General features: G+C 41.7%; 1 protein-coding gene across 2 annotated transcripts in view; it reads left to right on the forward strand.

Moving 5' to 3' along the window:
• The first annotated feature begins 4 nt into the window (after positions 1-4).
• Positions 5-24,568, forward strand: part of TTC19 (tetratricopeptide repeat domain 19) — a 43,841-nt gene continuing 19,277 nt past the window's right edge. Inside the window, exons 1-7 of one of the 2 annotated variants that reach the window (XM_019413359.2) lie at positions 7-259; positions 345-478; positions 2,179-2,289; positions 2,741-2,779; positions 3,709-3,765; positions 4,086-4,147; positions 6,253-6,347. In XM_019413359.2, coding sequence (XP_019268904.2) covers positions 76-259; positions 345-478; positions 2,179-2,289; positions 2,741-2,779; positions 3,709-3,765; positions 4,086-4,147; positions 6,253-6,347 — 682 coding nt within the window. In that variant the 5' untranslated portion in view covers positions 7-75. Of the gene's footprint in view, positions 260-344; positions 479-2,178; positions 2,290-2,740; positions 2,780-3,708; positions 3,766-4,085; positions 4,148-6,252; positions 6,348-24,568 lie in introns of both variants that reach the window. The other variant, XM_053893267.1, reaches the window with a different exon arrangement.

Raw genomic sequence — 24,568 nt, forward strand, 5'->3', positions numbered from 1 at the left:
ACGGGCGCTCGGCACTGGGGGCGGGACGGCCTGGGTCCGGCTTGGCCTGCAGTGCGCCGAGGACGCCGCGCGAGCATGTACCGGCTGCTGAGCCCGAGTCTGGGCCGAGGCCTCCTGCGGGCCGCGGGGCGGCGGTGCCGGGACTGCTCGGCGCGCCTGCTCCTGGGGCCGGCAGGAGGCCGCGCGCCTGAGGTGGGGGTGCCGGCATCCCGAGTCCCGCCGCGCGGCCGGGGCCCGGGCCTGCTGCCGCTGCTGGCAGGTGAGGGGCGCGGGCCGGGCGGGGCCGGCCGGGCGGGGACCGGGGCGCAGGCCGGGCCCGGTGACCTCAGAGCCCCTTCCTGCAGCGCTCGCCTGGTTCTCGAGGCCCGCTGCGGCAGAGGAGGAGGAGGAGGAGCGGCAGGGAGCGGGCGGGGCCGCCGCCGAGGGCGCGGTGGACGAGACCGAGGCCGAGATCATTCAGCTGCTGAAGCGAGCCAAGGTGAGGCGGCCTTTGTGAACGAGGCCTGTTGTTGGCTTTGTGGGTGCGCGGTGCGCGCTCCGACTCCCGCAGGCCGGATGGAGGCTCCGAGGGTAGAATTGCCCGGAATTCGATGGGTCATGGCTGGGAGTGGGGGGCGGGGTTGGCGTCCGTCCAGGCTTGTCAGACCGCTGCAGTCTCCGGTGCAGATGGAGATGGCACCAGAGGCATCGCGCTTTTATCCAAGCAAAATTAGCGGAAATGTTTTTGTAGTTGTTTTTTTTTTGTTTGTTTGTTTGTTTTTTTGTTTTTTTTATCAGGGAGCCAGCCAGGCCGAAAGGACTGGCATAGAGAATTGCGCACGTATGTAGCGTCCTGAAAACGCACCTCAGTGTTCGGTGTGCACGGTTTGGTCCCGATCTTTCTCATGTCTTCCGTTTCTCCACATTCCTTCCTGTTTTCTCCTCAGGTTAGCTCCTCTCCACCATTGGGCTCCCTACCGCCTCGAGGCTCACGACGTCTGAATTTGTATTCGTGTACCGCAGTGTGCTACCGACATCCCGTCTCCACTTTGAAGGCTCACCTACCTCTCAGACTTAACGTGCCCGGAGCTAGACTCTTGATCCTAGTGGCCTCCCTTGCACAGTCCTTCACCGTCTTCTCTTTGCTCACACCTACCCCGTTTTTCAGCCTGGAAACCTCGTCATTGTTAAAACTCACAGTACCTTACCACCGCCCCTTGGTACACTTACAGCCCAGCTGCAAATCCTGTTGCCCCCGAAATCTAAAATATTTCTGAAATCTGTCCCTTTTCTCTATCTCCTCTGGTATCACGCTGGCCTCATTGCCACAGTCTGCCGTCCGGTAGTTTTGCCCGCCCTGTTGCCCGCCTCTCCCTTGCAGTCTGCTCTCCATGCAGTAGTCAGAATACCTTGTTTAAAAAATGTAAACTGGGTCATATTACCTCTTTTGAGTGACTTCCCACTGCATTCGTGATAAAATCCAAGCTCCTTACCATGGCCTGCAAGACCTTGCATGACCTATGCCACCCTGCCTTCCCACCAATTTGGCAATAATCCCCTGGCTCATCCTTTTCCCTTCACATCTGTTTCCTTTCGTTTCTTGAATGGTTCTTGAAGACCATTCTCTTCAGCCTCTAGAGCCTTTGTTCATCCCCTGCTCTGTGGGTCATTTTCCCCTGTAACTTTTCCCCATGATTCCTGGTTGACTCTTTCCTTCCTGCCTCAGTTTAACTGTCGCTTCCTTGGAAGGCTTCTCTGGCTCTCATTTAGAGGAGACCGCTTACTGTTCCTTCCCTTTACTATTCTTCGTAGTTTTTATCATTAGTTGTAATTAAGCTTATTGGTTCCACAAGTGGCTTCCAGCCTGTAGGAAGAGAAGAAAAAGATGTAGGGCCAGCAGCTTCCTTATAAAATATGATGACATTCCTTATAAAATTGCTCACATTCCTGCTGTCTGCATCTGTTGGCCAAATCTTTGTCGTGTAGCTGCACATAGCTGCAAGAGAAGCTGACCGCTGTCACCATTGTAGATATACATCCTGGTGTGTAGCTGGAGTTCAATAAATATTTGGCGAATTGAATGACTAGCTTTCTCCTGTGTGTTGGGACGTATAGCCATATCCACTTCTGTCTGGTAGTGCGTACATCTGCCTTCTTTACCTTTCATTTTCTGTTATTTTCTTTGTTTTCTCTTTTCAGTTGAGCATCATGAAAGATGAGCCAGAAGAGGCTGAGCTAATTTTACATGACGCTCTTCGTCTTGCCTATCAGAGCGATAACAGGAAGGCCATCACTTACACTTATGATTTGGTAACTCTTCTAACCAGTCTGAGCCACTGACGACGAAGGGCGGATCCAAGAGAAGGGTTGCTAGCTGGCCTGATTTACACTCCTGCCCTTCAGGATGTTGTAAAGCTCTTTGGTTTTTGTTTTTACTAAGTTTTCTTTCGGTTTCAAATGTTATTACCCTTGGGGTGTCACTTATACGAAGTCTAAATCCTAGACCGAAGATTAAATATTAGTATTTGTTTCTTCATTGATGAATGGATCTAGATTTAGTTTGTCATCAACAAAGATTGGGCAGCTATTTGCACTCACACTATTGCTATACTTTGATGTTAGCAGATTAGTGACAAACCTTTCTCTTTGAACTGTTTTTTAATTTAGAGTGTGAAAGCAAAAGGGAGTCATTAGCTGAAAGGTTTTGAAATAAGTAGAACACAGTGCTCTAAACTGAAAACAATTTGTAATTTGCTTTCAGATGGCCAACTTGGCATTTATACGGGGTCAACTTGAAAATGTAAGTAAGTAAATCACTTTGTAATATTTTGAATTTGTGAAGGACTAGCTTCAAGGGACCTCTGTTAGTAAGGGTGCAGGTGAAGTTGCTATAACAAATAGGCCCCAAAATGGAGTGACTCAAACAAGAAGGTGTATTTCTTTTTAAAGCATTGTTCCATAGGTAGCTACACTAAAGAAGGGTGGGTACCTCTTCTCCATGAAGTGATCCACAAGCCTGGGTTCTTATTTGTTTATTTATTTTGAAAGAGAGCATGCACATAAGCAGGGGAGGGACAGAGAGAATCTGCCCTGTCAGCGCCGAGCCTGGCACAGCGCTTGAACGCATCAACAGTGAGACCATGACCTGAGCCAAAATCAAGAATCAGGTGCTCAACCAACTGAGCCACCCAGTTGCCCCTGGGTTCCTTCTAAGATGTGTTCTCATCTGCATAGGTGAGCTGGCTCACCTCCAGCTGCCAGGAAGAAAGAAGAGGGAAGCGGCAGGCAGCTTCCTTATAAAATAGAATTTAGAAACTGTTTCTATTCCTTCTACCTGCATCTCTTGGCCAAAACTTCATCATATGACTGCACCTAGGCACAAAGGAGGCTGACCTGTTAAAACAGAGAAGATTCTATAACTAAAAAAGTGGGGGAGTGAATAATTAGGGGACAGGTTGCAGTCTCTGCCACAGGAGGTTTGGACGAAAGGTTAATTTCTGTAGTTTGTTTCTGCTCATCACAGAATAGTTTTTAAGGTGCCCAGAGGATGTGGGGTCTTGGTATTCTTGTCTGTTTTCCCATCACAAGGATATTTTTCTGTGTGTGTGTGTGTGTGTGTGTGTGTGTTGTGTTTTACAAGGGGTGACACATCAGACTAGTACTTAGAATCCAGTGTCATATAGATAGTGGGGCCCAAGTAAAAGAAAAATCTTTTCCTTATGCTTTTAGGCGGAAAAACTTTTTAAAGCAACCATGAGTTACCTGCTTGGAGGGGGCATGCAACAGGTAAGAACATTGCCTGGGATTGGGCCCCAGCTGAAGCAGATTTCAAAATAGTTTTGCTTCCTGGAAACTCTACCCAGCCACCAACATGTGCTTTGGTGAAAAAAAAAAGGTGGATTATTTTTTTCCCCCTTGGACCTGTATAGAAACTACCAGTCTTTCACTCATGCAGAAACATGGTTGCTGAGGAATTCTGTTGCCTAATTCCTCCAAAAGGATAAAAGCTATGGTTTTCAGGCCAAAGGCAGTCTAGACGTTGATCAGAAATAATCCATGAGGAAATTTAACTTGTGAATTTTCTTCATTTTTCTTTCTCCCAACAGGAAGACAATGCGATAATTGAAATCTCTCTGAAGTTGGCCAGTATCTATGCTGCTCAAAATAGGTAAGTATAGTCAGAATCTAGGTGTGGCAGCCACCAGGGAGTTGGGCTGTAGGCAGATAACTTTAACCCCAGGATGTTATATAATTTTCATTTACCTTCCAGTCATTTGGGTCTGAAAAACACTGGGTGTTACACTCAAAGCGTTCCCTCCCTCATCTTTGAAATCTTTAGTCTTTTCCAAGTTTTGCCCTGCTGTCTCCAGTAGCCTCTTGAGTGGGACATATAGCCCTCACGCCTCTGGCTGCACTGTGACAAAGCTAATCGAGCATTCTGTTCCTGCCTGAACTGGGAAGGGAAGTTACCATTAGAACTTTAGTTTAGCTCTTTCTAGAAGAGGAGGGAGTAATGTAAAAGCTTTTGGGGATAATGTACTTGGAAGAAACCATTTTTGGATGGAAGTATCAACAAACCAGGAAATTAGACATAGTTGAATGATAAGGGGGTTGGCATGGGAGTGTCTCCGTGGCTAGTCCAGGAGACAGTGTTTTTAAAGCATGTAAAGGTGATCAGGTAGCTGGGTTTTAAGAAGGGGAAAGATCTAGGAGTGGAGAAGTGGCCTCTGGATAAGTAGGATAGGAAATCAGTGCTCATTTAAGAAGTACTATGTGAGTTCTAAATCTTTATAAAGGAGAATCTTCATGCTTCACAGGAAAAGCTTTGGAAAATAATGTGGATGTGTGCCAGAGGTCTCAGGAACACTGATGAGTGAGGCCTGGTGCCTTTCATCCTGTCTAGGCGGAGTTCAAAGGAGAAATACCTAAGATGTAAGCAGAGAACTCCTCTAGAGAGTTAGATCTTTTAGAGTATATTTAAGGGAAGATCTAAGACTAGCTTTTCCTTGGGTTTTTAGCTGCTACAGTAGTTGGGTACCAGAAGTTTGGAATGACCTCACACCTAATGCTGTAATGAGTGCTTATTGAGGCCAGGGGCTCTGGCACAGGTCCCTGCTGCCCTGGTCACCAGCTCCTTCATTCTCAGCAGAACCTGCATTTGGTTGGACACTAGATAGGCTAGAGCCTCTGAAGGCCTTTAACTTCAAGTCTTTGGAGGAGCTTTGAGGTTGGCCTGTGCTGGGGAACATTGCACCTGGGATCTGTCTCTTTTGGAGGAGTAACAAACAGGCCTGGATGTCGATGGGGTATGAACTTCTAGGATAAAAGAAGCCCAAAGCCAATCCCAGTGGAGAGTAGGATGAACTCCTGCTCTCATACAGGCACAAGTGTATTAGTAGCCCCTGGTAATTAGCCTGTGAGTTCCTCTATACCCTTCTCAAAAGTATTTTTTCATTTAGTTTGATTAAGAGAAGCATGAGGCAGAAGATACATAACTAGACTTGGGGCTTAGGAATGCTGATAATAGTAGGGGGATTGTTAATAGGCATTTTACTCTGACTAGAAACATCTAGTGGGCAGCCTCCCCCTGCTCCATGTCCTGGCTGGATAGGGTCCCTCCTGCCAAGGTTTGGGTCTGGAGAAACTTCTGTTCTGAGAACAGAATACAACGTGGGGTCATCTGTTATCCCCTGGCAAAGCACTAGAGGAGAAGGGGCAATCTTTGTAGTGCTGCTTCGCCATAGCAGAAGGGCAAAAACCGGGAGTGAGCTTCTGGAAGGAGAAGGAATTTCTGTCGTGTTTGTACATCTCTTTATAGAAACCAGCAGTTGACAGTTAGTTGTCTTTAGGTCAGTCTGCCTGACGTTTGGGTGTCCTCTCCAAATGATTCAGGGTCCAGGATTAGAGAAGGCTTAATGCCTTCTAGTGCCATAATTAGGAATTCCATTTACATAAAAGAAGCTTTCATTGAAGACGTACAGGTTGGAAAGCTAATAAAGTTAATAAACCTCTCCAGAAGTTGCATAAGATCAGTAGTTAGAACCCTTGGTGCAGGGGGCCTTAGCCTCTGTTCATAATAGTATTACTTTGAGCGGGTGTAAGACTCCATTTCCCAAATGGAGAAACTGAGTCACTTGAAACTATTAGTGGGAGATGATGCTTCCCATCTTACGCTTCCTTTACTGACAATATTCAAACCCAAGCTGGGAAAATGAGAATAAAAGAGGAGTTTGTGAAAAGGTGAACAGCCGATTGCTGATCTTTGCTTTACAGACAGGAATTTGCTCTTGCTGGCTATGAATTCTGCATTTCAACCCTAGAGGAAAAAATTGAAAGAGAAAAGGAATTAGCAGAAGACATTTTGTCAGGTAGGGAGACCTGACTGTTTTCTGGACATTGCCTTTTTTGCCACAGAGCTTCATTGTTATATTGTGATAAAGGGAAAGGTATCTGAATTGGGGGAGGGCAAGTTATCCATTTGGGGAATTAAGTGGCAATTTTTAAGATCTCAGCAGAGGGTTTGGGATAAGATGTCTTGTTTAAATAACTTGACCTTGTTTGTTTGTTTGTTTGTTTGTTTAACCCTTCAGTGGTTCATTTATTTGTTGACTTTTATATATGACCTCTGGAAAATTGGGGAGCAGAAAGGAGAGGTCTTTTTCTTTTCTCTTGGTTCAGCTACCAGTCACAATGCTAATTAATTACCTTTTGGTACCAGATATGTACGAAGTCATAAAAGATGAAGAGAAAACTGAGGTCTTTGCAGTTCATCCTCATTACGAGGGAAGAGTGTAAAGAACGATTTTAGGAACAAAATGGGATGGTCAGGAAGCTCTAGCTCTCGACCATTTGGGTTTCTTAATATGGTTTGAAATATTGGGAATTATCAGATTCGACACTGATTTCATAATTCTTACTTCACGCATACTGTATGCAAAGAGCTACAAGATGCTTTAGAGAAAGAGCAGTCAACTCTTGTCCCTAAAGCAATAAATAGGACTTGAAAGAGTTATTTTTATTCAGTTGTCTTCCAGTTTTCTCTTAAACATAAACCAGTTTTTCTGTTCCACCACTGCACCGAAGCCACCCTTATCAAGGTTGCCAGTTCTCAAGCCTTACCTTCCCTATGCTGCTTATTAGCAGCTCTGACCCAGGTGATCTTTGACTCCTACTGGACACGCTTTATTCGCTTGGCTTCTGGGACACCTAACCCATCACTCACCTTCCCCTTTGCCACCTCTAAAGTTAGCAGACCTTGGGGCTCACACCCTAGGAGATAACATATAGCCCCATACCTTTAAATATCAGTTATACATCTTCATCCCCAACTTACACATGGACTACAGACATGAACTGGGTAAGATTGTCTACCTGACATCTTGACCTGAATGTCTGCTGGTCAGTTCACACATAACATGTTTGAAATCGGTCTCCTGGTTTCTGCCACTCACAAACTTGCTTCTCTGCCAGTCAGCCCAGTCAGTAAATGGCACCACCATTCATTCACTTGCTTAGCCAAGAACCTAAGAATCACCTGTGATTCCTTCCTCATTCCTGATTGTATTTCATCAAGTTATATTAGATCAGGCATCAAAATATATCCATATCAGACCATGTCTCATCCTCTTGCCCTACTGCTTTGGTGCAGGATATTATTGTTTCTTGCCCAAACACCTGTAAATAGTCTCCTCAAGAGTTTTCCTGCTTCCTTGCCTTACACAGTCTGTTATCCATACCACAGGCAGAGTGATCTTTTAAACCTCGGTGCCTTTGCATCACCTTTAGAATAAATTTCAGAATCCCTGCATGGACTTGTAAAGCCCTATATGATTTGACACCTGCCTACTTCTACATCACCTGCTGCTTCTCTCCCCCATGCTCTTTCCACTTTGACCACACTGGTCCTGCTGTTCTGTACAAGCTCATTGCCATCTCAAGGCCTTTTCACTTATTCCCTCCACCTAGCCTGTTCTCCCATATCTTTGCGTGGCCATTCAGTTTTCTGCTCAGGTATCACTTCCTCAGGAGGCCTACCCTAACTAAAACAATCATCTCTTCCCACCTATCCTTTACTTTTCTTCCTCACACTTGAAGATAGGAGTGTGTGTGTGTGTCTGTTGTGTGCTCATGTTTGTATGGCCACTAAAAGTATATTTTTGTTCCAAGTGTTTTTAGTATTTGTCTTCCCTAGCAAAGAAGGATAGAGATTTCAGCTGTTTTGTTCACTGCTAAATCCTTGGTACTAGAGCAGTGCCTGACATGTAATACAGGCTCAGCACTTGTTGAATGTAGGAACAGAAGACCAGATAGGCCCCAAGTAAAGTTTCAGTGTGGTGTAGAGGCTTTGAGGGAATTCACAAAAGATGTAAAGATGAGTCTAGCTATCAAATAATTCACTTTTGAACTATCTACACTCTTGCTGTCTTTCATTTGTAGAATTGACTATAGACAGTTCCTTAAAAGTTTCTGACTTCCAGAAATAATACCAGTGCATGTAAGACAATTTAGGAAAGCATTAGGAAGGAGGTGACAAAGATCATCTGTAATAACTACAAAGAAGGAACTACTGTTTATTTTCTGGTGTATGTCTTTCCAGACTTGTTTTCCCCCCTGTGCTGTTTACATCTTAAGAAATAAGGGATCATACTGTATAAGCTTTTTTTTTTAACTTAGTAGTATATTGTGAAAACACTTTTTTCTAGGCACAGGAACTCTTGTTGGAAAGAGCAAACTAATTTCTGTTATAAACATGGTTTTTACATTTTACTAGTTATGCAATAAATAAAATGTTACATTATTCTTAATCCTATTTTTTCTAAAGAAATATCACTCAATTATTTATTTATTTTTTAAATATATAGAGAGAGAGGTGGGGAGGGGCAGAGAGAGAGGGAGACCTAGAATCCCAAGCAGGCTCTGAGTTGCCTCTACAGAGCCGGATGTGGGGCCTAACTCATGAACTGTGAGATAATGACCTGAGCTGAATCAAGAGTTGGAAGCTTAACCGACTGAGCCACCCAGGCACCCCTGTTATCACTCAGTTTTAAACAAAGTACATCCGTTGTCAAATTTATGTGCTTTTTATTTACCTAACTATCCCAAAACGTATTACTTAAGTTCACGTATAAACTCGGTCTAGGGTACTTATTTTGTTTCTCGTATTATAAATATGTACGTAATTACGGAGGAAGTACTCATACAAAATTAAGTGAAAACAGTAGATTACTAAACAGTGTAGGAGGAGCCCACTTTTCTAGAATATGTAGATTAAATGTAGGTATAGAGCAGGACTGAATGATACCAAAATATAGACAGTGATTACTTCTGGTTGTTAGATTTATAGGGCATTTATATCTTATGTGTGTTTTTCTGGATATTCTATAATTTTTTGGAACAATTTTTTAAATTACTCTTATCCATATAGTATCAAAAGTCAAAGGATGTTATAAGACTTAATTTAAAAACATTTCCTTGCCATACATCTTCCTAGGGTAATTTTCAACTCTTAACCAATTTCTTCCGGTATTTTCCTTCATATTTCTAAAATAACATATCAAACTATTTTTGTAATTAGTATTTTTAGACTCTGTTAGCTTATAGAAAAGGGAACATTTAGTGTAACTTTTGGTCGTGTCTATAGTATTACGAATATATGAGTGGCGTTAGCTGTTGAGCCAAGTAACATGACCATGTAGTTGCATTTTCTTTTGTGTGAACAACTCTTTGTTTCCTCTGAAGTCAGTAGTTAACTGGATTTTTTCTGTTGCTTGTTTTTTATGTGTTTGACAAGTTCTTCTGTTAACCATAGTATTTGCTCTGAATTCCTAAGGTTTTCTGGGGCTCTGGTACCTACTGGCTTACTTCTCGCTGGCCTAGCTGTTTGTAGCATTCAGTCCTGATCTTTCTGTCATGTGCTCAGTCACTTCCCACTTTTTTCTCTGCTTGTCACCGCCCACAATTTTTGATCTTTGTCATCTCTACTTTGCTTTTCCTTGTAACTTTCTATCTTTTTCATCCTTTAACATTGATTTTAGTGATGTTTTGGGAGGGAGGAGAGATAAATGAATGCATGTGTTCTGTCCAGAACGGTGTATCCTCATGAAAGTGAGGTCTTCTGTTACAACATAAGACAGATTCCGAGCACTGAAATTCCGGGTCAGAGGAGCACATTTTAAACTTGTTGGCGCGGGGCGCCTGGGTGGCTTGGTCGGTTAAGCGTCCGACTTCAGCTCAGGTCATGATCTCACAGTCCGTGAGTTCAAGCCCCGTGTTAGGCTCTGCGCTGACAGCTCAGAGCCTGGAGCCTGTTTCAGATTCTGTGTCTCCCTCTCTCTCTGCCCCTCCCCTGTTCATGCTCTGTCTCTCTCTGTCTCAAAAATAAATAAACATTAAAAAAAAAAAAAAAATTAAACTTGTTGGCGCATATTGCAAAATTGCCCTCAAAAGGACTGTATTAATTTACATTTTCAGGATCTGCTCATTTATTTGCTTTGTGACTTTGGTCAAATTAATTAATCCCTGTGTGCTTTTGATCCTCAGGATGGGGGTAAGAGCAGTACTCTTTCGTAGGGACCAGTAGGAAGACTGAATGAGTTAATATCCATAAAGCGCTTAGAACAATGTACACAGAGAGCGGCTACTCAAGTGTTAGCCATTGTTAGTTTTTATTATCGTGATAAGGCATTGTGCCACTTCTCCACAAAGCTCACTGATTATTATAACCTTTGCCAGATTGGCGATATGGCAGTGATGCATTAACTACCATTTCTTTGATAAGCAATGGGGTTGATCTGTTATTGGTGCTGTTTTGTAAAAATATTAACTCTATCCTGTCAGGTTTTTTCTTCTCCCTTACTTGTGTCTATAGAGCTCAGAGCTTTGGGTTTTTTTGTTTAATTAAAAAAATGCATGAGGGGCACCTGGGTAGCTCAGTCAGCTAAGTGTCCAACTCTTGATTTCTGCTCAGGTCATGATCTCATGGTTTGTGAGTTTGAGCCCCACATTGGGCTCTGCGCTGGCAATGCAGAGCCTGCTTGGGATCCTCTCTCCCTCTCTCTCTGCCCCTCCCTTGCTCTCACCCTCTCTCGCTCTCAAAATATATAAACATAAAAAAAATTTGTTTTAAAGAAATGTGAAACTAAAATCTATATAGTTTAAGGAATAATGAATGAGAAGAACAGGCAGTGACCCACCTTTGCAGCCTGTGTGTGTTTGGCCCCAGCCCCATTCTCCTTCTCACCCCAGAGATACTATTCTGCTGAATCTTGTTTTGTTTTTGAGGGCTTCTTTTTAAAATTTATATAAATGAATCACACAGTATGACTTGCACTTGCCTGTGATCTTTTTGGAATTAGATCTGAATTTGTTTATGTGTATGTTTTTTGCTTTTATTAATTTAATTTAATTTTTTAAATGCTTGTTTATTTTGAGAGAGAGATCCAGAATCCCGAGCAGGCTCTGTGCCGTCAGCGCAGACCCTGATGCAGGGCTCGAACTCAAACCAAGAGATCATGACCTGAGGGAAAATCACGAGTCAAATGCATAACTGACTGAGCCATCCAGGCGCCCCTGCTTTTATGAATTTTGAATACATATTGAGTAGCTATTCTAGGCCAGATATTGTAGGATTCAATAGAGGCAAGTGAAGCAGAAGTCCCTGCTTTTCTGGAGCTTAATGCTTAGGTATTTTTCAGCTTTGAAATCAGATAAATATTCACTCATTTTTTAAAATTTATTTTTTCTTTATTTCTAAACAGGGTTAACATGTAACTTCTTAACATACTGGTGGTTAATTTGGGTGTGAAGTTGGTCACTACTTTCCTAAAGATGATAATCTATTGTTGTTACATACTTAACTATAAATTAGCATATGCTTGCGTCTCTTTTGGGGGTTTCCATTCGATTCATTCATCTGATGACTTTTATAACAGTATATGTTGTTTGAGTTATATGGTAGCATACGTTTGAGTTACACAGTGAAACAGGTTTCACGCATGCTTCTTTGGTAAGATTTCCTCCCATTTTATTCTCAGTTTTTACATGCATTTTAGATCATTTTGTCAAATCCCCAAAATGCTTTGAGACTGAATTATTAGATTTGCATTATATTTTTCAGTGAGTTTGAGGAGATTGCCTTCTGAATAAGTTAGCATTTCACTGCAAATAGCACAGAATTTCAGTTACGCATTAAGGGCACTTACTCTCATGTAACTGGTAGTTCATCGAAAAGGGGCAGGCTGTTGAGTTACTTGACACACAGCTCATGGAAATCCTGAGGAAGGAGATTCTTTCCATCCCTCCTCACTCATTCTCAGTGTGTTTTGACTTTCTCTTCACATTCCCACCATGATTGAAAAGGGACTGTATTAGGTCCCAGGAACCTTATCCAGAAATGGCAACGTGCAGAAGAAAAGAAAACTTATTTGGTGTTCTTTTAGAATCAAGGTAATCTTTGCTAGAAGTTCCCAATTAGATTTACCCTTATTGCTCATTGGCTGGATTGGGTTACACGGCATTTCGAACCCAGTCCTTGACAGGAAATGTGGGATTACCATGATTCTCTAAAACTGACCAGGATCCATTCCTGTCAGAGGATGGATTCTGCTCCGCCTGAATCGTGTGAGAAAAGAATGGATGCTGGAACAAACAGGAGCTGTGCTAGCGAGGGGAGTCACTCACTACACTGTCTCTGCAATACGGGGGCGTGTCAGAGGTATCGCGGGTTCGGTTCCAGACCACCGCCCTAAAGTGAATAGCACAATACAGCAGATCAAATGAGTTTTTTTGTTTCCTAGTGCATATAAAACTTACGTTTACGGTGTGCAATAGCATTGTTTAAAAAATATATGTATCCGCCCAAAATGTATATACCCTAATTGAAAAATACCCTGTTGCTAAAACTTAACCATCATCTGAACTTTCAGGGAGTCGTCATCTTTCTGCTAGTGGAGGGTCTTTCTTCATTGTGGATGGCTGCTGACTGATCAGGGTGGTGGTTGCTGAAGGTTGGGGTGGCTGTGGCAATTTTTTTTTTTTTAATTTTTTAAAATTTATTTTTGAGAGAGAGACAGTGTGAGCAGGGAAGGGGCAGAGAGAGAGAGAGGGAGACACAGAATCAGAAGCAGGCTCCAGGCTCTTGAGCTGTCAGCACAGAGCCCGACACAGGGCTTGAACCCACGGACTGGGAAATCATGATCTGAGCCTGAGCTGAAGTCAGATGCTTAACCGACTGAGCCACCCACGTGCCCGTGGCAATTTCTTGAAAGCAGACAACAATGAAGTGTGCCACATTGATTGATTGATTCTTTAATGAATGATTTCTCTGTAGCATATGATGCTGTTTGATAGCATTTGACCCTCAGTAGAACTTCTTTCGAAATTGGAGTCAATCCTCTCAAACCCTGCTGCTGCTTTATCAACCGAGTTCATGTAATATTCTAAACCCTTTTTGTCATTTCAACAATCTTCACGACATCTTCACCAGAAGTAGATCTTATCTCAGGAAACCACTTCCTTTGCTCATCCATAAGAAGAAACTCCTCATCCGTTCAAGATTCATCCCGAGATTGCAGCCATTCAGTCATGTGTTCAAGCTCCACTTCTGACTCTAGCTGTCCTGCTGTTTCCACCCTGTCTGCCTCCACTGGAGTCTTGAACCCCTCAAAGTCATCTATAGAGTTGGAATCAGCTTCTTCCAAACTCCTGTTAATATTGATTATTTGACCTCTTCCCATGAATCACAAATGTTCTTGATGCCACCTAGAATGGTGAATCCTTTCTGGAAGGTTTTCAATTTACTTTGCCCAATTGGAAAGTTAAAATTACTCCTTGATCCATGGTCTGCAGAATGGAGGTTGTGTTGGCAGGCATGAAAACAACACTAATCTCCCTGTATGTCTCCATCAGAGCTCTTGGGTGACCAGGTGCACTGTCAGTGAGCAGAATACTTTGAAAAGAAACTTTTCTTTTTCTGAGCAGTAGGTCTCAACAGTGAGCTTAAAATATCCAGTAAATCATGTTGTAAACAGATGTGCTTTTATCCAGGCTTTGTTGTTCCATTGTTAGGGCACATGCAGAGTAGATTTAGCATAATTCTTAAGGGCCCTAGGAGTTTGGGAGTGGCAAATGAGCACTGGCTTCAACATAAAATCACCAGCTGCATTAGCCCCTAGCAGGTGAGTCAACTGTCCTTTGAAACTTTGAAGCCAAACATTGGCTTCTCCTCATTAGCTATGAAAGTCCTAGGTGGCATCTTCATCCATTAGAAAGCTGTTTAATCTACACTGAAAACCTGTTATTTGGTATAGTGTATTAGTTATCTTTTTTTTTTTTTTAAGTTTATTTATTTTGAGAGAGAGCCTGTGCAAGTGCATGAGCAGGGGACGGGCAGAGAGAAGGAGAGAGAATCTCAGCAGGGATTCTGAGTCAGCGCGGAGCCCAACTTGGGGCTCGATCTCATGACTGAGAGATCACCACCTGAGCTGATACGATGCTTGACCGGCTGAGCCATCCAGGCACCCCATGTATTAATTATCTTAAGATCTAGAATCTTCTGGATAACTTTCTGCAGCTTCTACATCAGCACTTGCTGCTTCACCTTGCACATTTATGTTATGGAGAGGCTTCTTTGCTTAAACCTCCCGAACCAACCCCTGCTAGTGTCAGACTTTCCTTCCGCACTTCCCCACCTCTCAGCCTTCACAGAACTGAAGAGCATTAGGGCCTTGCTCTGGATTAGGCTTTGGCTTCAGGGAACGTTGGGGCTGGTTTGACCTTCTATCCAGGCCACTAAGCCTTTCTCCACATCAGCAATAAGGCTGTTTCACTTTCTTGCCATTCGTGTGTTCCCCGGACTAGCACTTTTCCTTTCTCCTTTCCTTTAGGAACTTTTCCTTTGCATTTATAACACCGCTGTTTGGCACAAGAGGCCATGCTTTCAGCCTGTCTCAGCTTCTGAGATGCTGAATCTTTTACAGGTTTTGATTTTAAATGAGGGACATGTGACTCTTCCTTTCATCTGAACACTTAGGGGCCATTGTAGGGTTATTAACTGGCCTGATTTCAATATTGTTGTGTCCCAGGGATAGGTAGGCCCCAGGAGAGGCAGAGAGATGGGGGAACAGCCAGTAGGTGGTCAGAAACTAAACTCACCATCTGGTATGCACTGTCTTGGATGGATGCAGTTTTTGTGCCCCCCAAATAATTACATACAAGAGTGACATCAAAGATCACTGATCAGCAATCACCATGACAAATATAATAATAATGAAAAAGTTTGAAATATTGTGAGAATTACCAAAATGTGACACAGCAACACGAAACTGTTGGAATAATGACACCGATACATTTGGTCCATGCAGGGTTGCCACAAACCTTCAATTTGTAAAAAACGCACCATCTGCAACGTGAAGTGTGATACGGTGAGGCATGCCTGTATGGAGTCTTTCCATTGAGGACCCTGGCATGACTCTTACAGGTTTTTTCATGTAGATGTGACAGGTATTTTGTTACATTTGTTTTCCAGTGGACACTTTACTACACCATTTGCTTTTCAGTTGATATTCTTATTTCTGGATGTATAATTTTACATTTAAGAAATCATGGTGTTTCCTTTTAGATCTACTTCTGTGTTTCTCCCCATCCTTCTTAATCTTTTTTTTTTTTTTTAAGTTTATTTATTTTTGAGTGAGAGAGCAAGAGAGCACAAGTGAGGGAGGGGCAGAGAGAAGGAGAGATGGAATCTGAAGCAGGCTCCGTGCCATCAGCGTAGAGCCCAATGTGGGGCTTGAACCCACGAACTGTGAGATCACGACCTTAGCTGAAACCAAGAGTCGGACCCTCAACCCGCTGCACCACCCAGGCACCCCCTCCCCACCATTCTTAAATTTAGTTCATTGATTATGACCGCAGAACAACATTAAATAATAGTGGTGTTGGACAACTTTGTTTTATATTTAATTTGGTGCCAAATTATAAATATTTATTTATATATATCTAAATTTTTTTTTTTTTTTAACGTTTATTTATTTTTGAGACAGAGACAGAGCATGAACGGGGGAGGGTCACAGAGAGAGGGAGACACAGAATCCGAAACAGGCTCCAGGCTCTGAGCTGTCAGCACAGAGCCCGACGCGGGGCTCGAACCTACTGACCGCGAGATCGTGACCTGAGCCGAAGTCGGACGCTTAACCGACCAAGCCACACAGGCGCCCCTTATTTATATATATCTAGAGCAAACCAGGCTTGCTACTAATTGGTTGTTAAGTGTACTTTCAGGATAATATTTAATGCTGATATTTTATTTAGAACTTTACATATATTTTCTTATGTGAAATCCATAGTATATTTCTTGTGCTTGTCATCACAGGATTTTATGAATGTGGTAAAATGAGTTGGTATGCTTTCTCTATTTGCCATTCTGGAATAGGTATGGGATATCACATGGGAGTGATCTATTCCTGGTAGGATCTGGGAAACCATATGGGCCAGATCTACTTTAGAAGGGTTTCTCTGGCGTCTTGTTGTTCTTTCTTTGATTACTCACACATTTAAATTTCTTCCATTTTCTTGATTTGATTTCAGTGTCTAGGTCAGTGGCAATAACATGATGTTAATAAATATCTTGAGGGGCTCCTGGGTGGCTCAGTTGGTTGAACTTCCGACTTTCGCTCAGATCATGATTTCACGGTTTGTGAGTTCAAGCCCTGTGTTGGACTCTGTGCTGACAGCTCGTAGCCTGGAGCCTACTTCTAGTTCTGTGTCTCCCTCTCTCTCTGCCCCTCCCCTACTTGCACTCTGTCTTTCTCTCTCTCTCAAAAACAACTAAACATTAAAAAAATTAAAAAAAAACATCTTGAATGGGGATTCCTGGCCGGCTCAGTTGGCAGAGCATGTGACTCTTGATCTCAGGGTGGAGAGTTCAAGCCCCACGTTCGGTGTGGAACCTATTTTAAAATAAATAAATAATTCAATTCAATATCTTGAATGCATGGGTGAAAGAAGTTTGGAGGCCTATATTTTCCTAGAAGGAACTTTATGGAATTATATTAAAAAAAATTTTTTTTTAATGTTTATTTTTGAGAGACAGACACACACACACACACACACACACACACACACACACACAGAGTGCAAGTGGGGGAGGGTCAGAGAGAGAGGGAGACACAGAATCCTAAGCAGAGCCTTATGCGGGGCTTGAATTCAGAAACTGAGATCATGACCTGAGCCGAAGTCGGCCACCTAACTGACTAAGCCACCCAGGCGCCCTTATGGAGTTATATTTTTAAAGCACAAATGACAGTATTCTGTTATGAGATCATATTCCTTTCCTAATTCTTTTTTTTTTTTTTAAACCTTTATTTACTTTTGAGACAGAGACAGCATGAACGGGGGAGGGTCAGAGAGAGAGGGAGACACAGAATCCGAAACTGGCTCCAGGCTCTGAACTGTCTGCACAGAGCCTGATGGGGAGGCTCGAACTCACGGACCACGAGATCATGATCTGAGCCGAAGTCGGACCCTTAACCGACTGAGCCACCCAGGCGCCCCTTCCTTTCCTAATTCTTAATTTCGTGGATTTATTTTCTGTCTTCAAGAGGTTTTACACTGTTCCTTTCTCTTCCTCTCCTCAACCTGAAAGTTTCATTCATTTTCATAGTTTAGATAAAACACTTTGGGAAAGTGGAAGTCATTTTTGTCGTGTATTTGTTGTCATGAATCAAAGTCTGGAGCCTGAGTTTGAATTCTGGCTCTCCCGCTTCTTCACGGTGTACCTGCAGACAGGTTATGTGACTTCTCTCCTCTGGGTTCCTCATCAGTAAAACAGGAATAGCAGTAGAACCTATGTCTACCGTGTAGAGTTGTTAGGGGAATTAGGGTGGCTAGCACTCATTAAGTACTTACTGTGGAAGAGTTTGCTGGACTGTGATGTACTTATTAAATAGTTTGGCTCCTCTGTATTGTGTTTACCACTCCCAATTTATGTAGGACCTTCCTGACTGTTGGTTTCTCCTTGGTTTATCTCTCCTGCTTGGGTTGGTTTTATTTTGTTCCTTTTCTAGTTTCTTAGGTGAAAGATTAGGTTGTTGATTTAAAGCTTTCTTTTCTAATACAGTATAGGTGTTTACAACTATAAATTTTCCTCTACTGCTTTAGCTGCGTCCCATAAATTTTGGTGTGTTGTGTTTTCATTTTCCTTTATCTCAAGGTATTTTCTAATTTTTGTGATTTCTTCTTTGATCCGTTGGGTATTTTGGAGCGTGTGGATTAATTTTCATATATTTATTTCCGCGATTTCCCTCTGTTGTTGATTAAGTTGATCCCATTGTGGTCAGAGAACATGCTTTGTATGATTTCAGTCCTTTTAATTTATTGAAACTAGTTTTAATGGCCCACTTTATGGTTGTCCTGGAGACTGTTGTATGTACATTTGAGAAGAATGCGCATTCCTTTATTGTAGGGTAGAATGTTCTGTGCATGCTGGGTAGATCTAGTTGGCGTATAGTATTGTTCAAGTCCTATATCCTTGTTGATTTGGCTTTCTGGTTTTTTTCTTCATACATGTTTTTATTCCTGTTTAAGCAGTTCTAGATATGTATCTTCATTGTGAGTGATCCCTTCATCTGAAAAATTATTCTTTTTTTTTTTTTTGTCCTACCTAAGGTATTGTCATAAATTTTACTTTTACGTTTTGGCTATATCTTACTCTTAAACTTTCTCTAAGTCATTTTGTTTTTAGTGTGTCTTTTGTAGAAGACTGTGTTTGGATTTTTTTAAGCCTAATCTGAATGTCATTGTCTTATGATACAGAATCTCAAAGCGTATGTAAAATTAGTATTGAGAGTGATACTTGTTTAATTTTTGCATTTTAAAAAACGCTTTCCGTTTTGTTACTTCTTTTGGTCTCAGGTCCCTCTTAGAGGGGTCTTTTCCTCACTCAACTTCCACTCACGGTTTGGAAGGAAGGCATACGTAGAGTTTTCAGGTTCAGGGTTTTCATAGGAATCAGTTCTATTAGGGGTAACCTAAAAATTTTATAAGACCTATTTAGCTCAGGAAGAAAATCGTTTTCAGTTTCTTCTATAAGATGAGATGAGTACAATTTAACATTCTTTTGTCTTTCCTTTTCCCCACTTGTTTTTTCTCGACAGTCTGGAATTTTGACTTACTGAGATTTATTGCAGATAATTCTGCGGCCAACTGCTTTGCTGGCTTTTGGAGATAGCCTGTTTTTTCCTGCCTGATTGCTTTGTAGGAGTTGGAAGTTTTATTAGCATAAGGTTAGGGGCTTAGTCCCTTTCTGAACACTACCTAGTCTGTAATGAACCTTCATTTCTAAGATTCCACTCTCTTGAGCTGCTAGTACATCTTTGACTCCTGCTTTAATTCTGCTTGGTCTGGTCCTTTATTCAGGCATGTGATTTACCGATATACTAGCCTGTCTCTTCTCTATCCTTTATGTTTTCCCTACCTCAGTTTTCTTATCTGTGTTTTGGGAATTTCTCCAGTGTATGTTCCATATTACTGTCTTACTATTCAGAAAAGTTCTGTGCCTGTCTTCTAAAATTTTTTTAAAGGTTTCAAGCAAAAATGAAGTGTAGCAACTTTAACAAATGCCTGTATACCTTCCCCTTAGCTTTGTCAAGTCTAAGTACTTTACCATGTGTGCTTCAGAATTCTTTTTTCTAATTTTAAACCCCGGTGGACTCTTATCTGGTGTAGGTACTATTCTGAATTCAGTTTTGATCTTTGTCACTCTTAGGCCTGTTTATTACACTTGCACGTATCAGTGAACAGTATATAGTGGGGCTAGTGTGTTTTTAAACTTTATATGAATGGTATCAGACTGAACACTTGTTTCTGCAGTTTTTCACACATTGAGATTTATCGATGTTGATACGACAGCATCAGTTTTCCTATCCAAAGGCCTGTTTACTTGTCAAAGCACATGTCTGCTGGGGTTGCATCTGTCTAGAAGGGGTGACTCCCTCTAATTGGTCCATTGTGGCAGAGGGTGAGGGGTAAGGATTGATACAGGCTAGAGATAGCCCTGATTGGTTCATTCCCTGCACTGTGGTCTAGTATCCTACTGGAGGAACGTACTATGGTTCTCAGTAGGTGGTCATGAAGCTTCTTCATGTTTTACTGTGGAAAATAATACCTCTTTGACCATTCTGGGACCTGTGTCTCTGTGCCTGCCTGTCAGATACTCCCTAGGGTTCGTACCTAAGAGTGGAATTAAATTGCTTACCAATGTGGTTTGATTTCCTGCCCTGAAAATTGTCTCTTTATATCCTTTGCTTATTTTTTTTGAAGGGTTGTCTTTTTCTTAATGATTATAAGAGTTCTTTATGTATTTGAGCAAAATACTCAAATTTATATTTTGTAGGCTACATATCTTTTTGTGTCCCTGTCTTTTCACTTGAGGATATTTCACACTCAGAGATTAAAATTTGAATGTAATAGACTCTTTTGAGATTTCCTTTATAATTTGTGTCTTTTGTGTCTTGCTTAATAAAATACTTCTTTTAAGGTCAGAAAGATAGTCTCTTCTGAATATTTGGCTCTTTTACATTTAGTCTTCACGTAGAATTTTTAATATGATGTGAAGTAGTGATAGTTTTTCCTTCCTTCATGGGTAGGCCTGTAGCTCAGAACTATTGATCACCCTTTTCTCACTGATCTGTGATGATGTCTCTATGTTGAGATTTCATAGATTCCTGGAGCGCCAGTGTCATTGAATTCTGTAATTTTTAGTTTCATTATGTCTTTTCCATCTTTAGTTCAGTACCTTTATGTATTTAATTCTTTCTTTTTATTTGATCACTCAGGCAGTCATCCAAAAAATTATTTATTGAATACCTATTATGTGCCAGACACATTACTAGGCACTGAGAGGCAGCTATAAATAAAAGAAAGTTGCTGCCTCCTGGAGCTTGATTTCTAGTGGAGGAAAAACACCATCATAAACACTATCCAGTACGGGCGCCTGGGTGGCTCAGATGGTTGAACATCCAACTCTTGATTTCAGCTCAGGTCATGATCCCAGGGTTGTGGGATCGAGCCCTGTATCGGGCTCTGTGCTGAGTGTGAAGCCAGCTTGGCCTCTCTCTCCCCCTGCCTCTCTCCCGCACTCATGCTCTCTCTCTAAAACAAAACAAAACACTATCCAGTAAATGGTTGATGTATCCAAAGACGATTGAGAGCTCCGTAGATGTGTATGTGAGGGAATGTGTGTCCAGGGAATGTGTTGGGGCTGTATGCTGTTGCGTAGGGTTGGGAAAGGTCTGATTGATAAGAAACCTGAAGAATGGGAGGGAATAAGCCAAGTGGCAGTCTCTGAAGGAAGAAAAGTATAGACACAAGTTCAGGGCTCTGAGGAGGATCATACTGGACATATAAGTAATTATTTTAAACCCACTTAGTTTATGTCGTTGGATTTGTTGATTATCTAAAATTATTGGGGCGCCTGGGTGGCTCAGTCGGTTGAGCGTCCGACTTCAGCTCAGGTCACAATCTCGCGGTCCATGAGTTCGAGCCCCGCGTCGGGCTCTGTGCTGATGGCTCAGAGCCTGGAGCCTGTTTCCGATTCTGTGTCTCCCTCTCTCTCTGACCCTCCCCCGTTCATGCTTTGTCTCTCTCTGTCTCAAAAATCAATAAACGTTAAAAAAAAAAAAAAAAATTAAAATTATTGAGGGTGAGGCCTCCTTTGTTGTTGTGTGCCGAATCTCAGTTATGGTGGATTTTCATGCTTACTACGTTTGGATTATAAATTCATTTTCAGCAGGGTTTTAGCTGTAAGATGAGAATGATTTTGTTTATTTCAGGTGCTCAGGTCCAAGCCTAAATGAATAGATAAATGTAGACACCAAGCTCCATGTGGCACAGGCCTATGATTGGAGATTTCTGTGGTAGTCCTTTTTCCATCTAGATCCTAGGCTGGGCCATGCAAGTTTCCTCGTGGTCCCTGGTAGGGAGAGGGTGTGGGGGAGGGGGCAGACAGAACCTACGACAAGGGTCATTCTGGTTTTACGCAAGGGGCTTCAGATGTAATTCTCTGATTTGCAAAAGCTGAAGAACTCAATTCCTTTATTTTTAATATTTTTATTTATTTTTAAAATGTTTATTTTTGAAAGTGCACAAGTGGGGGGGAGGGGCAGAGAGAGTGAGAAGGACAGAGGATCCGAAGCGTGCTCCACACTGACAACAGCGAGACTGATGTGATGTGGGGTTGTGGGGTTCAGACTCGGGAACCGTGAGATCATGACCTGAGCCAAAGTCGGACACTCAACCGACTGAGCCACCCAGACACCCGTTTTTTTTTTGTTTTTGTTTTTTTTTTAAGTTTGTTTGTTGGTTTTTGAGAGAGAGCACACAAGTGGGGTAGGGACAGAGAGGGAGAGCATCCTAAGCAGGTTCCGCAATCTCAGCACAGATGCCAATGTAGGGCTCCAAAACAAACTGAGATCATGACCTGAGCTGAAATCCAGACTCAGACGCTCAATCAACTGAGCCATCCAGGTGCCCCAAGAACTCAATTCTGGATTACAGAGACACTCAAGCTGCTCCACAAAACCTACAGAAACTGGGCTTTTGTGTTGTTAAATCCCATACTTTCTACTCTGGATTTTAGTTTACTCTTCTTGTTTGACCCTTGGGATTTCCTTCTTTTGGGAGCTCAGCTGTGCATGTAAAAGGATATCCTTTATCTCGTTTTTGAAGCAAAAGGGTTTTCAGATCATTAGTCATTATTCCTGGAATCAAAAGCCTCTGTTGGAACCACTATCTTATCAAATTGCTTTGTAGTCTGCTTTTATGCACATCTAATTTGATATGTTGATACATTAAGTATGCCGATCCATTCTCCTTCCCTGAATAAATGCTACTTGGTTGTTTTCTTAGTGCAGCTGACAATTCCATTTGCTAATATTTTGAGTAAAAATTTCTGTGATGGATCTTATTTGTTTCATGGACTGATTTGAAGTAGGTTGTCTTTTTGTCTGGTTAGAAATAATCTGAGAAAAAGAATTATTTAAATTTGAAGAAATAAATATGACCTGCCTCTCAGATTCCCAGTGTATTTCTCAGCTATTATTGGCTGATTTGTTCTTGTCTAATTTCTAGCAGTTTTCATACTAATATTTCAAGAAATTATTTTTTAAGTTTATTTTGAAAGTGTGCACATGAGCGTGAGTGGGGGGAGAGAGAGGAGAGAGAGAATCCCAAGCAGGCTCCTCACTGCCAAGCGCAAAGCCCAACATGGGGCTCCATCTCATAACTGTGAGATCATGACCTGAGCTGAGATCAAGAGTCGGATGGCTAAATGACTGAGCCTCCCAGCTGTCCCCAGAAACTATATTGTTACTGCTTAGAAAAGAAACTCTTTTTTTGTACGTGATTTTTTTTTAATGCTTGTTTATTTTTGAGAGAGAGAGCAAGCACAAGCAGGGGAGGGAAGAGAGGGGCACAGAGGATCCGTGCAGAGAGCAGAGAGCACGCTGTGGGGCTCGAACTTCCAAACCGTGAGATCATGACCTGAGCCGAAGTCAGCTGCTTTACCAGTTGAGCCATCCAGGTGCTCTTCTTTTTTGTACATTATTAAAGCCATGATGATTTCTCTTTATTTGGCTGTAATGCTACAGGTTTTATTATGGAGCCTTTTATTTCTCTTAGTCTTGTTTTTAGAGAAGTAGATTCTCCAAAAAATATTTTCATTTTTCATATCATAGTGTGCGATATGAATTCGAATGCATGTTTTCTTAACAGTGAGAAATTATTATAGCTTCAATTTTATCTCATTATTTCGAAAATGCTTTACTATGTTTTCTTCCATTCTAGTTAAAGAGAATAGAAATCCCAGAAATATGAGTCAGTAGTCATTTTTCACACATAGGATTTCTAGAATTGGAATAATTATACATTGTTTTGTGATATTTTTGGTATGTGGTAAACATTTTCTGTCTTTAAATATTCTCAAAGAACATGTATTTTAGTTCTGAATCTTCTGTTAAAAATTTCTTGTCTTGGACCTTTGTACTTGGAGGGAACACAGAGATGTCTCATTATTCTCATTTTTAACTACCTTTTCTCATTTTATCTCACAGAACCATTGATGTCAAACTGCCGCTTGGTTATATAAGCTTTTGCTCAGCGTTTTTAAAGGAGTGCTCATAGTTAGATACTTTGTTTCAGTAATTCCTTCCAATGGAGAAATATGGGCTCTGCACGTTTTCCGTTTGCGTTTTTATATTGGTTATATTTATCCACAAATTTGCGTATACTTTGATATTTAGGAAAATAACTTTCATTTAAGGTTTTTAAAAATACTTCGAGTTTGATTTTAACATGATTATATACCTTTTGCATATAATTAAGTCAAAGTAAGTAACTTCGGATTTCTGCTTTGCATCGTTTCTTAACTTTTACCCTCTGATAGTGTGTCAACATCTATTCTCATCCACCCCAACTACTTTGTCCTATTTAAACTCTCTCTTCAATAATTGGTCATCCCGCTCTTTGGTTACATCATCGTCTTCACATTCTGTATGCCATTTGTAAGTTTTCTGCAACTTTGACAATAGGGAAGGAAAGG

This window comes from Panthera pardus, unplaced genomic scaffold, assembly GCF_024362965.1.
Source record: "Panthera pardus isolate Hobbes unplaced genomic scaffold, ASM2436296v1 HiC_scaffold_3, whole genome shotgun sequence".
NCBI classification, from domain to species: Eukaryota; Metazoa; Chordata; class Mammalia; order Carnivora; family Felidae; genus Panthera; species Panthera pardus.